The sequence below is a fragment of the Marmota flaviventris genome, chromosome 5, assembly GCF_047511675.1.
Source record: "Marmota flaviventris isolate mMarFla1 chromosome 5, mMarFla1.hap1, whole genome shotgun sequence".
NCBI classification, from domain to species: domain Eukaryota; kingdom Metazoa; phylum Chordata; class Mammalia; order Rodentia; family Sciuridae; genus Marmota; species Marmota flaviventris.
The window spans coordinates 108,652,601-108,670,211 of NC_092502.1; the positions used below are offsets into that span (position 1 = coordinate 108,652,601).

At 33.8% G+C, this 17,611-nt stretch overlaps 1 protein-coding gene across 3 annotated transcripts in view; it reads right to left on the bottom strand.

Moving 5' to 3' along the window:
* Window positions 1-2,080: 2,080 nt before the first annotated feature.
* Cert1 (ceramide transporter 1) overlaps window positions 2,081-17,611 on the bottom strand; it is a 110,630-nt gene continuing 95,099 nt past the window's right edge. For 2 of the 3 annotated variants that reach the window (XM_027927618.2, XM_027927620.2), the window contains 6 exons: window positions 15,662-15,794; window positions 13,595-13,665; window positions 10,484-10,612; window positions 9,620-9,749; window positions 8,598-8,734; window positions 2,081-5,107 (listed from right to left, as the gene is read on the bottom strand). In XM_027927618.2, the coding sequence (XP_027783419.1) occupies window positions 8,607-8,734; window positions 9,620-9,749; window positions 10,484-10,612; window positions 13,595-13,665; window positions 15,662-15,794 (591 nt within the window). In that variant the 3' untranslated portion in view covers window positions 2,081-5,107; window positions 8,598-8,606. Of the gene's footprint in view, window positions 5,108-8,597; window positions 8,735-9,619; window positions 9,750-10,483; window positions 10,613-10,638; window positions 10,675-13,594; window positions 13,666-15,661; window positions 15,795-17,611 lie in introns of those variants that run through there. The other variant, XM_071612516.1, reaches the window with a different exon arrangement.

Genomic DNA, 17,611 nt, shown 5'->3' on the forward strand with positions numbered 1-17,611 from the left:
CCGAGGGCCTTGCATGTGCTAGGTGAACGCTTTACCACTGAGCCACAACCCCAATCCCTGAAATTTCATCCTTTATTGAACTCCTTCCTTTATCTGATGGGATTTTGTGGAGTCAATATTGAAATGTAGGGTTAAACATGTTAGCTTTCTCTATTCCATTAAATACTATATCCTAGCTGTTAGGAACTTAGACATTTCCTCATTTGTAAAGTAAACATGGTTCCACCAACCACCACCATCATCTCACAGGATTGCTGAGTGGGGAGAAGTCAGAAAAGCATGCACAGTACCTAGTACAGACACAGGGAAGCATCCTTATTGGGCAACTCATAAAGCCTGCAAGATAAGAAAATTTTGATTGGAGATCTTTTTAGTTTTTTTTTTTTATACTAGGGATTAAATCCAGGGACGCTTAACCATTGAATCACATCCTCAGCCCTATTTAATTTTGAGACAGTCTTGCTAAGTTGCTGAGGCTGGCTTTGAACTTGTGATCCTCCTGCCTCAGCCTCCCGAGCCACTGGGATTACAGTGTGCACCACTGTGCCTGGTTAGACTGGGCATCTATTAACAATTTCAAAGGTCTTTATATGTTCTAGTACTAAACTCATGGAATTCTATGGAAGAGAAGAAATAAAATAGCTTTGCTTCTTGTGTAAAGTTATTCAAAGTACATAGATGTGGAAGATTCACAGAAGATTTGTTTTAGTACATGCAAATGATGAGTCCAAGTGTAATCAGGGTCAAACAATGGCAAGAAAATCCCCTTAAAATGAATAAATTATCCTGTGAGTACATTAAATACCAATAAAAATACTTTAAATACATTTTGCCAAAAAAGTGTAAGAAAACCTAAAATACAATAAAAGCAATCCAGTTTGAAATTGCTAGAAATATACCTATCTGCAGGTTATATTCCAAAGTTGACTTGCTAAGGCAGACTTTAGTTAAAATTGCCCTTGAAAAACCCACTAGAACTACCATGTACTGTACTATTTCTTTGTTAAATGCAGCTCAACAGCCAGATTTCCCTTCCAGCACCCGAATATGCATTAGTTTTTGTTGAAATGCCAGACATTAATAATTTAAAGGAAGTAGGAGTTATTTTGGATCAGTTTCACTTTATGGTCAGCTGCTCTGTTGCTTTATGTTCAGGTGAGGTAGAACATCATGGTGAGAGAGCTGCTCAGGTCATGGCAGTCAGGCAAGAGAGGAGAGAAAGAAGACCCACGCCTGGGATAAGAGATTCCTGAAGGGCACACTTCCCGGTGATCTCCTTCTTCCAACCATGCCCTACTACCTAGTTTTCTAACACAATATCCAATAGATAAATCCACAGATGAATTATGCCCTCATGATTCAATAATTTTCCCCATAGATCCACTTCTGACTCTGGGGGACATTTTAGATCCAAACCACAACACGGATTAAGTAGTTGGCTTGTGTTTACTGGTCAATCATTTGGATATATTTTTGAACACAAGTAATATGTTCAGCACTTCTGAATACAAGCATGGAGGGATCCCATGGTTGCTGAACTGCAAATTCACATTTCTCCTCTAATGGTTGGTCTAGGGAATAATTTCCCTGAGTTCAAGAAGTGAAGCTGACCATATTATTTAAATAAAATGAGAATTATATATTTATGACTAAGTGCATACAGTCCAAGTATAAGTCAAATGTAATGTATGACCACTGGCACTGTGCTTCCCTTTTAGAAACAGCTGTGTATATAGCTTCACCCTCCAGCAATCTTATAAAATACTGAACATGACCCACAGTAATAATTTCATTTTAAATTGTAACCTACCACACGCATATGTATATATGACACAAGATTAACAAAATATTTACCTTTATTATGTGCCATGTACTTGATTATATCTCATCCTTTTCTATTTTGTTTAAAAAATATTTAGGTTGAATCTCACAAATAGTTTTCTTGTTCCCCTAACTGGGATCCAGACAAACTTATTGTTTGAAGAAAATTGGAATATTTCAAGAAAGATTTTTAACTACTCCGAGAATTAGGTAAGAAACAGACAATATCTTGGGGTTAAGGAAGACAAATCAAGCAACATTTGTCCATAATATTTTAATACTTTTCCACTTTTAAATACTGGTTTTAATTTTGTGATTGTAACATGGAAGATCCAACTTTATTATTTAAAAAAATCATCATAATCATAAAGCTATTATAGTTACACTCTACACACTCCCAAGGTACTTTAAAATGATTATGTTTTGAGTCTGTAGATGAACAATGACAATAATCCAAATACATTATCTGTACAACCTGGACTAAATACTGGTGAAGTGTTTAATTGGACAAACAACTAATAAGCTTAAAGATAACCAGCACAATTTCACAAGAGAATCAGCTCAGCCCAACGAAAATTTTTTCAACTGCAGTTGACACTGATGTATAGGTGTACAATTAGTTGATGAAACTGAACAAACAGGAAACCAATTCTTCCTTCTCCTTATTTTGTCTTCTTCACACCTCTTAGAAACATCCCCTTGCCTCTGCAGCAATCCCAAACTAAGTGCTGCAATGATCCTTCCCCACTGCAAAATTACAAGTCCTTAATTCCAACACTGCTCTCTCAATTCAGTGGGCATTCAGGGACAAAACCCCCACAACACCAATATTTTTCAGGTTTCTAACACGGCACAAAAGAGTAACTGAGTAGAAAACAGTAAAAGTGGGAAAAGAGAATTATCTGTGGATGAGAAAACATCAAGAATATTCAGTTTACAGGAATTGGCCATATGAAAATAATTCTAGAGGGTCTGAATATTGTCTAAAAGGCCAGTTCCTCTCCAAATTTTGACTTCTTTTGAACTCTTCATATTCTGGAACTCATTTCTAAATCTGATTAGGCAGGATTAACTCCAGTGAAGTACCAGTGCAGTTATCTAAATGTAAAATGTATCTTTACTTTTCTTCCTTTTTTTAATACAAATATTTTTAGTGTAATCTTTTTATTTACAGAAAAAATTGCAAAAGTATATCACATTTAGTGCAAATGCAACTAATGATTAGATTTAGATACTGCTTTGTAAACTTTCCATATTTTTGTAAAATAAAGCTATCCAATTTAGTTATCAAAGAGCTACTTGTCCATGTTCATATATTTACCAGAAATGGCAAACAGAGAAACATTTATAGTGGGCATAGAGATTTTTTTTTTTTTTTTAAGATTCCCATCAGCGCCTATGGTGAATACACTTTCCCTCCCAATCCCTCCCATTTTCCCATCCCGACCCCACAGCTGATTGTAAAATAAAATACACATTTGAGGTATAAACTTTTTTTTTTTTTTAAACATCACATTATAAAATGTTAACTGGTGATGTAGTAAACTGGTATGATAATTTGTCTTATTTGCCTTTCTAACATTACCACCATATAGGCACTTTTCCACAGTCAAATTATGAACAGTATTTTTCTGTAATAAGGCATATTCCATGCACATCATTTAAAGAAAGGTAAATTAAAAAATAGAAAAGATTTATGGAGCGTGAAATTTGCGTGCATGTAAGTATATGTTTTATATGTATTTTTCTCTCTGTACAGAATAATAAATATCACTATATCTGATGCAAGTAATTTACTTCCAGGATTATGCATATTAAGTGATCAGACTAATCCCATCATTAAATTATTACCTTGCATATACATTAGACTCCATTACCACGTATGAATATATACAGGGCATGTTCTATGTGACGTGATTTTCTGCTTTACAAAATGGGTCTGTTTTCTGTTTCTAAAGAGATAAACAACTCAGCAAAGCATCTACAAAATGCCTCTGATTTATATAAATATATTGTGTATAAACACAATGAAGATTTTTGAAGTGGGCAGTCATTTTGACTTCAACGAGTACCATTCCTTGCCTCAACTCCATGCTTCAAGGTTTTTTCACAGAGGACTAAAACTAAAAAAGATATTTTACATGTTAAGTTCTTAAAGTAACTAGGGAAAGCATTTCAGTTTGAATCATGTATAACCCTTTACTGCTCTGCTAGGGTTTCTGATCAAGAGGCAGAGAGGAGCCCTGCTCAGATTTTCTATGCATACCTTTGCCACTTTTTTAAACTGACCCGAATTACAACAAACATATCTGTTACTAAATACTAAAAATACTGAATCAAAATGTCAAATTCAAACAGTCTGATTTGCTTTAAAAAGTAATACCATATATTCTTTTACAAATTTCAGGAACACGTGAGCTCATTTTATCCTGACCATTTTACCAGAAAGTAGTCTATATCCACAAGATTTGTACAAATATTTCTGTTTGAAGGCAGGCAGAACCAATTTAGGAATTACTAAATTGTGTTTGCAATAAATTGAAAAAAAATTGTAGCATAGTACACAACTAAAAAATACAATAGAAATATAAAGATATCTGGGGGAAAAAAATAAAGCTTTTCACTCTTTCTCCATCAGAACCAAGGTTCTTCATAGGAGTAAGACTATAGAAAAGGCAAAATCACACGTTATTGACAGCCCTCATTATTAAAAGACACTTACATGACAACATGAATAATTATAGAAATCAGCAGCAATGAATTCTATGATTATACAAAGCAAAAATTCAAAAAAATTCTGGACACAGAGTTTGACTGTAGGCCTGAAAAAGAACCCTATCTGGATATGTGGTGCACAGAAAGCACATGCCCCATGTGCATTTAACTTTTGTGCTTCTCTTTTGTGCACAAACTCTGAGACAACCAAGAATCTTAGGCTGGACCATAGGAAATTAAAAATTCTGAAAAAGTTTCCCAAAATTAAAGCATCAATTTCTAGTTGTGATTTGAAGTTGATTTTTTTTCTCTTCTGAGCACGCAAATAAAAATATAGCCATATACATGTAATTTTACATGTATTTATAGTTATATGCTGAGCCAGGAGATCTAGCACGAGACAGTTAGTATTAGATGTTCAGTTTTACTATTGCAATATTTCTTCATTTTTGTACACAAGGTCAAGGTCTTGGGCCACACACAAGGCTGTAGATCCTATGTTCCAGCTTAGAGCATTCAATATTTTCTTTTTGTTCTCCAACATGGAATGTCACACAGCCTTGCTTTGACACTGCAGAAAAGAAAATGACAAGTAAAATCCTCAGCACTATATAACTAACAGCTGCAAGACTACTAGAACAGATTCCTCCCACCTTCTAGATTCATGAAATACACAGAATCTCTATTAAAATTTATCTTCTATGGATTTTTACCTTCATGAATGTGAAATTATTAGTCTTATATATTTGAAGTTGATCTTCTCGGCAAGGAACAGAAAGTATTAAGCAATCTTTTGAAAGTGAAAATTTACTCTTTTTGGTACCAAGGATCAAACCCAGGGATGCTTAATCACTGAGTCACATCTCCAGCCTGTTATTTTTTAATTTAGAGACAAGGTCTTTTTAAGTTGTTATGTTAGGGCCTTGCTCAATTGCTGAAGCAGGCTTTGAACTTGTCATTCTCCTGTCTCAGCCCCACAAGCTGCTGGGATTACAGGCTTGTGCTACAGCACCCAGCTGGAAAGTGATAAAAAATTTTAAAAAGAGCAAAGTGTTATTGGTAAACAAAGAAGAAATCAACCAGTATAGGTCTCTGCAGTTTTATCCCATAAACTGGTATTTATTCTTCTTATCCTTCAATAAAACTGTCACACAATACCATTTATCAAGAATATAAAAAATTTACTCAAGCTATGGGAGAAGGGTTTACCTTATTTAAGAAACAACCAGGGACTGGGGTTATGGGTCAGTGGTAGAGTGCTTGCCTGACATGTGTGAGGCACTGGGCTTGATTCTCAGCACCACATATGAATAAATAAATGAATAAATAAAATAAAGGTTCATTGACAACTAAAAATAAGTAAGTAAAGAAAGAAAGAAACAACCATGCTCAAATCCTTTGTTAAAGAGTTTTGACTGTATTAAAATTTTTGGAACTCATTAACTTTACAGAACTTCTCTAAAGATGATACACACTATTAAAACTTACTATCTTAAATTAAGTGTGTTAACATTCCGAGGGTTTCTACTCAAATATACATCTTTCATAACTGTTGTGAAAAATTGCTACTCTAAGATTTTCACCATATTTTAAGGCTTAAATTTAGACCTTTTGTCAGAAAAAAAATTCAACCTGGACTCAAAGAACCAGGGTTGAGATTTAATCAGTCAATCTGTTCAGTATATCTTTGTATACATGCATAAAAATCCACAAATAATGGTATGTCCTTCCTCAGAGAGAAATTTTACAAAAAGACCCTTCTAGGTTCACAAAAGAAAAATACATATGCATGTATGTACATATTACATGCATACCACACACCCAGTAAAACACTACTCCAAATCCAACATTCTAGAGGCAAATGTTATTAATATCTTGGCATGTTTATCTCAAAATGTTTACATGTTCTGTATACAAACTACATTCTGATTTCTCTTGCCTAACACAAGGTTATATTTTGTCTTGCTTAACTGAATATGCAGGCTGTTTTAGTAAGGAAGTCAACATAAAACATTAAAAGGGAGGCCCTATTAGCAAGGTTGAGGTGAAGAAGAGGAAAGGCAGATGCTTGATCTTGGTTAGGGTGAAACAGAAACACTTTAGAAAGCTAAGGTCACAGCAAGATATCCAGCTAAGTAGATGTCAAGTGTGTACAGAGATAAGCCATAAATTTTCTGGTTTATTTGATAAATATGGGACAGAGACAGAATCAAACTAATGTGACTAGATCTAGCTTTAACAATCCTAAAGTACAAAATGTTCTAAAATCGTAATGCACTTGTGTAGTACACTTAATGCTTTAAGAGAAAGAATTCCTGAAATGTTAGGCTATATTAATAAACGCTAACATTCAAGTAACTAAGACTAGAACCTGTTAAATGTTTCACTGGACAAACTAAATATCTGAGATATCAGTGTTCTATGTTATGCTAATGTCTCAAAGTAAATTTAGTCTTTGGGGTTATTTTTTTTAACATCAGATTTAAAGAACTGAAACATGCTTAAATTTACTCAAAATAAGAGAAACAAAACTCCACTGAGACAGAATGCATATATTTTGCCTATCAAGATGAGAAAGAAATCTAAAAATTTTGTTTCACACGTTGCCCTCCAATCCATTGTTGCTGGTGAGAAGGTAAATTAATACATCCTCCATGAAGGGCAATATCTAAATTACAAATGCAAGAACACTTAGCAGAAGCAGCAGTACCACATTTAGTAGTTTATCTTACATATAAACTTCCGAGTTCAAAATGACATATGGATACAATTGAATACCGTCTTAGGAAAACTTAGAAAAATCTTTTATACCATATACAGAACTAATTAAATTATGTGTATCCATATAATGTAATACTGTATAGCCATTAAAAAAAAAAACAAAGAAGCTCCCAACCAATATGGTAAGAAGTTCAAGATAAGTGCAAATAGGGTTGGGGATATAGCTCAGTTGGTAGAATGCTTGCCTTGCATGTACAAAGCCCTAAGTTCAAACCCCAGCATCACATTAAAAAAAAAAAAAAAAAAGGAAATACAAGATGCCCAACAGTATACCAAATGCTGCGTTCTCTTTAATGCTACCCCCTCTCCCACAAAAAAAAAAAAAAAAAAAATGAAAGTGAAAGAGGCACTTGCATTTGCTTGTTTAGGCCATTAAAAAAAAAAAAAAAAAAATCTCTACAAGCCAGGTGTAGAGGCTGAGGCAGGAGTATAACAAGTTCTAAGTCAGCTTAGGCAACTTAGTGAGACACTGTCTCAAAATAAAAAAGGGCTGGGGATGTGCCTCAGAGGTAAAGCACCCTGGGTTCGATTCCCAGTACCACGAGAACAAAAAACAAAGACAAATCTCTAGAAGTTACTCAAGAAACTAGTAACATCATATATCATAATATGCATATGATACTCTACACAGATTATACAGTATATAATTACATAATACATTATTATTTTTTGATTGGTGGGCAGAATGAATGGGGGGATAGGGTAAGTTTCACTCTACACTTTTGACTTTGGAAACATGTTAACGTATCACTTGTCAAAAAAAGATTCTAGCTCCATGCATAAAGATGTTCAGTGCAAAAAAAATATAGAACTGACCCAGGCATCATTGGTCAATAAATTCTGCAACATTTCTTTAACAGATGTTGAAAGAATGAGCTTTATTCTTTATATGGACATACCGTAAAGATTATTGTTAAATGAAAAAAAGCAAGCTGTAAAATACTAAGTATAAATACATTTTTTGAAGCACTCAAAAATATGTCAGTATATGCATAGAAAAGTTTGGAAGAACACACACAAAGAATAACAGTTTCTAGGAAAGGAAAGAAATAGGGAATTTACACTTCTGAAGCTTTATAGTTACATGCAAATTCCCGTGTTCTTTCCTTTTCTTTAAGTAAGCATTAATAGAAGTGAACAAACAAACAACTTTTAAAGGTTACAACTATAATCTTTATCTGGGAACATCACAAAACACAGCAACCAGTTTCAACAACTAACTAAATTTTAATGTCTGCAGTGATACTAGTGTCAAATAAAATTAACATATCTTCCAGTACCTGTTTATACTAGAACAAAATAGGTTTTCCTGCAGTTTTTTCTTGAACATAAGAAGTAAAACGTTTTAGAAATTTAGGATACTCTCGTTTTGCCACTGCCCTTAACACTGAGGCTGGTGCCCATCCTCCAGGATTAACTGCAAGATAAAGGAAAATTAAATACTATTAAGATATAATTCTCCATGTACATGTGAAGCACTTACTTTGTTCCTTTGCTTTTTAAAACTTTCTCATGCTGGAACACTTAGCATCTCTTAAAGTCACCATCTGTTAATTTCTTAATACTAACCCATCAGATACAATCAGAAAGCAAATAAAAAAGCATTTATTATCTTTCTAAAATATTCTTGGTTCGCTAAATTACATTCAAATATTAGTAAAAAACATTTTAAATTATTTAGGGTGTTTTTGTTCATCAACCTCTAATATAATTAAATAGTAACTTAGGTAAAATTGTTTCTTTAACTATATTTATAGTTATGACCCTGAATAAAGAAGGAGGTTTGAGTATTTGATAAGAGAGACTGCAATGACTACTCCAGGTGTAAAATGGGTGTAGTAAGAAATGAAAGCAAGTGAGAAAAAGGACTGTCCAATAGTATGTGAAATATACATGAAATCAGGAGCTAATAAGGACCAAGAGAACAGTGATTCAGAAAACAAAAAGCCTGATTCACAAGAAAAAAAAGTCTATTAATTTTCCCCCACTGCTCTAATCTTAATTATAAATATTCTATCAAGAAAATAATAAAATGGTTCTTAAAATCAAGAATATATGTGATAGTGACCCAGAGATAAAGTTTTAAAATTTGTAAATTCTCATGTTATAGGGTTTAGGGTGAAATTCAGCAAGTGTACTTTAAAAGCCTCCCAGAAAACTCTTTTATACATCTTTCCAAATTAAAAATTAATAATCTAAAGGATAAAAACTAAAAAAGACATGTTTTCCAAACTCAGGATTATATAGGTCATGATTAAGAATCTCTACATTATCAATTAGAAAAAAAACAAAAAATACATACCATTTGCTACATATGTAATCTTGCATAGAATGTTGTCCCTGCTTATCTCCTGGTTTCCTTCTGGTGGGCTTACCAAGGTTTGACAAATCATAGCAATATTTATTTTGGCACGGACACATCGATTGTTTAGCTGCCAAATAAAAACAACAAAGCACCAGTGTAATAAATACTAGAAACCAGCTTAACCATAATCACAACACTTATTAAAATCTCCAATGAAATTATAAGCACCAATAAATAATACATACCAAATATGATCTGACACTGGAATTTTCCCTCCTCTTAAGTAGTAAATGGAGGTAAATCAATGAAATAGAAATTAAGTAGTAGTTGAAAATGGCTTAAGACACAACTATGGGAAGTTGCTTACATTTATATATATACCATTCACTTGGTTCATTCCAACCTCAACAGGAAAGGAAAATAGACCTGGTAGGATAAGTTCATAGAATGACTCTTGCCCTCAGATAATACATGTACTATACTGTTCCAAGAGGTTGATAAAACATAAAACTTAAGACGCAAATCAAGTTATCTGTGCATGTGTATGGGGGGTATTTTTTTATCCCCTTTACCCTGCATTGTGCATTTATTTATTTAAATTACTTAAGGGTGTACTGGGTGGGGGATTGAACTCGGGGCGCTCAACCACTGAGTTATATCCCCAGCCCTATTTTATATTTTATTTAGAGACAGGGTCTCACTGAATTGCTTAGCACTTTGCCATTGCTGAGGCTGGCTTTGAACTCATGAACCTCCTGTCTCAGCCTGCTGAGCTGCTGGGATTACAGGTGTGAATTACTGCACCTGGTTTGTGTATTTATTTTTATATAGTACAATTATACATTCATATACTGTACTTACAGGGGCACTGTCATGATCCACAGAGAAATTACAAACAATCCAAGTTTCAGGGTCATTTTCAGTCAAGGCTGGTATCTTTCGAATAGCAGAAAGATATAATACATCTCGCTGAGAAGCAGGCCACACTCTCTGTGGAAGAATTAAATCTTTTTGAAAATTTTAATTATTTTTTATTCAGATGTTACACAGAACTAAAAGAGAAACAAATTTAAAACCAATTAAGTGTCTTAGATGAAGGTGAAATTTGTCAAATTTTAAACTGGAAAGCATCAGGGAATACCTACCAAAGGACTAATTACGAACACCGAGTAAATGGCTTTATAGCACAATATAATTAAAGAATATTCTATCTTCTTTAATTGTAGGAAATTTTCCATTTTAACTAATTTTTAGTGTTAATTCAGTGGAATTAATTACATTCACAATGTTATGTAATCATATCCTTTATCTATTTTTGAAACTTATCATCACCCCAACAGAACTCTATAACCATGAAGCAATAATGGCCCATTTACTTCCCCTTTCTTTGGTAGTGATACATATAGAGACTCAAAGGCTTAAAAATCAGATTTTAGGGACAAGAGAGCCATTCCTTTGATCTAGTGCATTTGAAAGAATTTTGATTTAGTACATTTGAAGAATCAATTGCAAATTTTGATATAGTACATTTGAAGAATAATTTAGATCAAACATTTATTTCCATTATAAGAAATGCAAAGAAAAAATGCTCTGTTAATGACATGGAGCTTAGGTCTACTTTCAAATGATAGAAAAATAGCTTTTATCCTTCCTAAGTTATCTTTAATTTGGGTGTTTGGTATACGTAAATAAACGCAGTCTTTATTACAGTATCTTTCCAGATTATTGACTGCAATAAATAGCCAACAACTCACTTTCAATACATCACAAAGTATTTGCAAAGGGAAATGGCTCATCTTTTAAAGATATAAAATTTCATGAAGTTGATCATAGTAGTGTTGGAAAAAAGTATGTGAAGCAATGTAAACAAAAATTTATTACTGGCTTCAAAAATACTAGCCCAACATTACTTTATAAATAAGCTGAGCACTGTAGCATGCTTGTAGTCCCAGCTACTTAGGAGGCTGAGACAGGAGGATCACTTGAGCCCAGGAGTTTAAGGCCAGCCTGGGCAATGTAATGACATCCTAGCTCAAAAACAAACAAAAAACTAGAACTAATGAATGCAAGTATATCAGAATAATAACAAGTGAATTAAATACCAGAAGACAAGCAGGCCTCTTTAAGATTATATTATAAAAGTAGTAAAAAAAAAAACCAAAAAAAATTTTGAGGGGTACTGGAGATTGAACCCAGGGGGTGCTTAACCACTGAGTCACATCCCCAACCCTTTTTATTTTGAGATAGGTCTTGTTAAGTTGCTTAGAGCCTCGATAATTTGCTGAGTCTGGCCTTAAATTTGTGATCCTCTTGCCTCAGCCTCCTGAGTTGCTGGGATTATAGGCATGCACCATTATGTCCAGCAAAAAAGGCAAATTTAAAGGGAAAGATATTAGGGACTGGGTTGTGGCTCAGTGGTAGAGCGCCCACCTACTGTGTGAGACCCTGGGTTTGATTCTCAGCACCACATTTTTTTTTTTTTAAAGAGAGAGAGAGAATTTTATTATTTATTTATTATTTTTAGTTTTCAGCGGACACAACATCTTTGTTTGTATGTGGTGCTGAGGATCGAACCCAGGCCTCACGCATGCCAGGAGAGCACGCTACTGCTTGAGCCACATCTCCAGCCCTCAGCACCATATATGAATAAATAAAAAACAAAGGTATTGCCCACCTACAACTAAAAAAAAAAAAGAAAGATATTATACAGTGTTATTTGAGTTTGTTGAAAAATTATTCCAGAACAATCTATTTATTCTAAGAATTGGCAAATAATTGTAACTTTAATTCTGTTATATATTATTTTAATATTTTTTGGTTTTATGTTTTAATCCTAATATAACCTATAGGAACCCGCCTTCCCCCCATTATTTATCAGGCAGAGTATCATGGGCAGGTTGTTTCCCAGGTTTAATTATCTTCTGGTAATGAGATTCTTCTGATTCTAAATTATTAGTCATTTATCTTCATTATAAATTATAGGGCAATTAATTGAAATTTAACATTTACAAAATTTTAGATTTCACATTAGACCCCAAAACCTGCATCCTGAAACAGAATCTCCATTATTATTCATTTCTCGAGCAGCTACCAGGTAAAATGAAGTATAGCTCATAATTATTAGATAAATCTCAAATAATCATACTGGGCTCAGTAAATTCATAAGAAGCCTTATTTTCATATATTCCACTCAATTAAATAACTTAAGAGAACAATGAAGTCCTCACTGAATTGAAAAATGAAGTACATTTTGAATCATTTTATTTCTTAGATAACAAACAGTACTGTTTTTGGTGGATATCTCCAAAATGGAATTATTATTTTTACATATAATATATCTTACTTGGCAATTTTCAGAAGGGAAATAGCAGAATAAGGTGAAATAAATGTTAATTCAATAATTCTAAATATCTAGAATAGCAGAGGGAGAGATGATATGAAGAAATTATCATCATCAAGAAATTATGTGAGAAATCATGTTTCTGTGTTCCCTGGTGTATTGACCAACCTCTCATTACTCATACTAAGCAACTTTTCCTTCTTTTTCAAAACTACTGGTCTCAACACTGGCTTGTAACATACATTCAGTCCCTTGCATTAACTGCTATCCAAGGAAACTGGGATTCACTTTCATAATTAGTAACTATCATTTATTATCTTTTGAGACTAGATGCTAAAAAAGTATTTAAATGGATTTCAAAGGTTCCTTTCTAAACATAATAAAGAGAAACTAAATATAGAACTTTAGCAAACATTCTGTTTCTAGATTATATTTCTGATTCTTGACTATACACATTTCTGCTCTAAATGAACTGATATACCTTTTCAAATATATTGACATTCATGAATTATTAATAAGGTCTCTGAATCTTTTCTGGCATTTACATTTCTGCCAAATTTTACTTCGGAAAACAAGTATGTCTGAATTTGAATTACACTGGCATCTTTTGGGATGGATGAAGAGATCTTTACCTTGTGCGTTTGATAAATGATGATTGCATTATCAGCTAATGTTTCCACCACATGAAAGTTTTCTATAGTTGCTGAAATTAAGAGAATAATGTTAGTAGTGAAGAAACTGTAGTGCCTTTTCTAGAATGTGATCAGTTCGCTTATGCAGAAAGTCAATTGCAAATGGACACTATGGAAAAATGAACAAGATCCTGCCCTACCTCAGCTAAATCCAAATGGAAAATAGTCAATATTACTAGTACTACAGATTTGCTTTCATGTTTTAGATGGTGCTGTAAGGTCTGATCACCAGGAAATAAGTCTCATTTTCTACAGCCCAATATCAATCTTCCATAGCAAGAAAGTAATTCTTGGGGCTGGGGTTGTGGCTCAGCGGTAGAGTGCTTGCATAGCACTTGTGAGGCCCAGGGTTCGATCCTCAGCACAACATAAAAATAAATAAAATAAAGGCATTGTGTCCAACTATAACTAACAAATAAATGTTAAAAAAAGAAAGTAATTCTAGTGAGTACATAACTAAGTTTCAAAAATTCCCTAACACTATATCTCTAACTCCTCCTCCCTAATTATTGAAGTTAAACTGTTTTGTCTTGGTTTAAGTGACTATATTTGTGAAAGAAGAATGTCAAACTGTCAATGATAAACACTTGTGATTTTCTTAAGCATGTGTATTCATGAAATTTAATGTCTTAGGGGAACAAATACACACTAAGAATAATTCTAAATTATCCACAACAGAATTTATCTAGAATTTACCATAGAAACAAAACCATATGGGAAAGAGTAGTCCATAGCAGAGAAATCTTCAGTTTCAGTCCTTGTCAATGCACTAGTTCTGTGGCAAATTTGTTACAGAACTAGCTCTGTTGATAAGTCACTAGACCAATCTAAATTTTTACTCCATTTGTATGTAAAATATCTACCTACTATGCAAAATTAGTGTGGAAATGAATCAAATGGCATGAAATCTAGGAAACATTCTGAACAGTGAAAAGATTTATTTAAAAGTAAGGTACTGAATGTTTTCTCTGATATAAGGAGGCTGACTAATAGTGGGGTAGGGAGGGGGAGCATGGGAGGAACAGATGAATTCTAGATGGGGCAGAGGGGTGGGAGGACAGGGAGGGGGCAGGGGATTAGCAAGGATAGTGGAATGTGATGGACATCATTATCCAAAGTACATGTATGAAGACACAAATTGGTGTCAACATAGTTTATATAAAACCAGAGATATTAAAAGTTGTGCTGTATATGTGTAATAAGAATGGTAATGCATTCTGCTCTCATTTATTTAAAAAAAATCAATAAAAAAAATAAAAGTAAGGTATGAGGGCTGGGGCTGTAGCTCAGTGGCAGAGCACTTGCCTAGCATGTGTGAGGCACTGGGCTTGATCCTCAGCATCACATAAAAAATAACAAATAAAATAAAGACATTCTGTCCATACACAACTGCAAAAAAAAAAAAAAAATTAAAAAATAATAAAAATAAAAATAAGGTATGAGGTTAGGGCTGTGGCTCAAGAGGCAGAGTGCTTGCCTAGCATGTGTGAGGCACTGGGTTTGATTCTCAGCACCACATATAAATAAATGAATAAAATAAAGGTCCATACATCTAAAAAAATTAAATTAAAAAAAAAGTAAGGTATAGGGCTTGGGTTATAACTCAGTGGTAGAGCGCTTGGCTAGCACATGTAAGGCACTGGGTTCAATTCTTAGCATCACATAAAAAGATAAATAAGATAAAGGTACTGTTGTCCACCTACAACTTAAAAAAAAAAAAGTAAGGTCTGAGGCTGGGGATGTAGCTGAGTGATAGAGTGCTTTGCCTTTCATGCATGAGGCCCTGGGTTCAAACCTCAGCACTGCAAATTAGTAAAGTAAGGAATTATCAGTTCTCTAATGATTCTCCAGATATTTTCTACATGATTTTGTAGATGACAGTCATGAGAATGAACATATAATAGTTATGTCATAATCTCTATGTTCTAATCTTGAACAGAAAATAAGGTTGAATTTGATTTTAAATTCAAAACAATAATTGGATTAAAATATATTAATAATGCTTACTTTCCCAGTCATTGCGAACATCAACATTCCAGAAGTAATTGCAGACTTCATGTCCTGTAACACCTTTAACTGCATGTGTAGCTTTCAAAGGATCCAGAACAATGCCGTTTTCTTCTACTTCTCTCCTGTAAACCTAAAGAAGGCATATTTAAAAAGCTATCTGAGGGCTGGGGTTGTGGCTCAATGGTATAGCGCTTGCCTGGCACATGCAAGGCTCTGGGTTTGATCCTCAGCATAAGGAGAATGGTAATGCATTCTGCTCTCATTTATTAAAAAAAAAAAAAATCAATAAAAATAAAAATAATTTTTTAAAAGGTATTTTTTTAAAAAAAGCTATTTGAAAAACAGAAATCAAACTCCTATAGTTTGAAGGCATGCTTTTAAATTTAGCTGTTTTTTTAGATTTTATTTATGAAAATCTATTTATAGAATATATTCTGCTAAAATGAAAATTTTCAAATTAACAGACAATAAAAATATTTAAAATGACAAATCCAAGGTAACTTCAACTATGTATATATAATGAATAATCTAATTACTATGAGTTAAAATAAATATATTAATTTAAATTAGACATTATTTACCAAACATTCTCAGAGATTATTTCATGTTGTCAAATAGGGTTAGATGAATAAAATATACTTAAGGACACTATTTTAAGGCTGCTTTATTCAATGCTATATCCCTAGGGTCTAGAATACTATCAGAAACACAGTAGAGGTGGGCACAGTGGTGCACACATATAATCCCAACTACTTTGGGAGGTTGAAGCAGGAGAATCACAAGGTTGAGGCTAGCGTGGACAATTTAGTGAGACCTTGTTTCAAAAAACAAGTAAACAACCACAACAAAAAAGGGCTGGGATTGTAACCCAGTGGTAGAGCATCTGTTCCTAGGTTCAATCCCTAGTACCACCCCATAAAAGAAAAAAGAAAAAAAAAAAACAAAAAAACAGTAGAACTCATTTATCAAATCAGACAATGAAAATTAAAATGGCAAAAAGAACAGATTTATCTTGTTTTAAATACTGAGGCTGTTTACCTTAAGTGCTCAGTAAAATTAATTACAGTTTGTTACTTTAAAGAACTCTAATAATTCTTTCAAGAAATGAAGAAACATGGGGAGAATCAGCTCTAAATGTAAGGAATGCTCATGGGGCCAGAACACTGTTAGGCATTTCACATAGCCTTCCCTTTAACAATCTCTCTTGCCAAACTACCTTTCCCCAAATGCTTATTTATTCACTTTATCGAGAACACTATTTTCCCAGTTACCCAAACTGAAAACTCACTTTTAATTTCTCCCCTCACAGTTATTACGCTTTTTACTACTCTTTCAACAGCTTGACTTTTCTACTGTTGCTTAAGTATTTTAGGTGAGCTTTCATCACCTTGTGCCTCTTATTAAGTGGTCTTCTCGGTCCCTAGTTTCTTCCCTACTTGCTTCATCTTCCTAAAATGACACTTTGCAATACAGTGGCTAACCTACTGCTATTCCCCTTTGTGCGCTACTTTATGCTTTCCACAATCTACCCCCAAATTTTCTCTAATGTTATAAGCTTGTAGGGAGACTTATTCACTACTCCTCATTCCAGGTGGAGGGACTTCATCGAGACATCACTCCTAAGGCAGGAATAGTGACTTATCTGAATGGTGAGTACAGAGGGAAGAAAAAGGTAGGCTTGGTTCAAACCCCTTTTCTGCAGAGAACATGCATTCTAGTCTGATTTTGGGGCCTGATCCTTGGGGAAAGAGCTGTGATTGTCCAGCAATGTTAGGAGCATTATGTTTAATTCTGCAGTAACCTTAGGAAAACTTTGTGGTATTGATCTAAAGCCATTTTCTACAGTCGAGTTATCAGAATTATAACTAATATTCTGTTATCTCACTAGTCTGTCTCCTCAATTTCTTTTTTGAACCAGGTATTGAACCCAGAGGTGCTTAACCACTG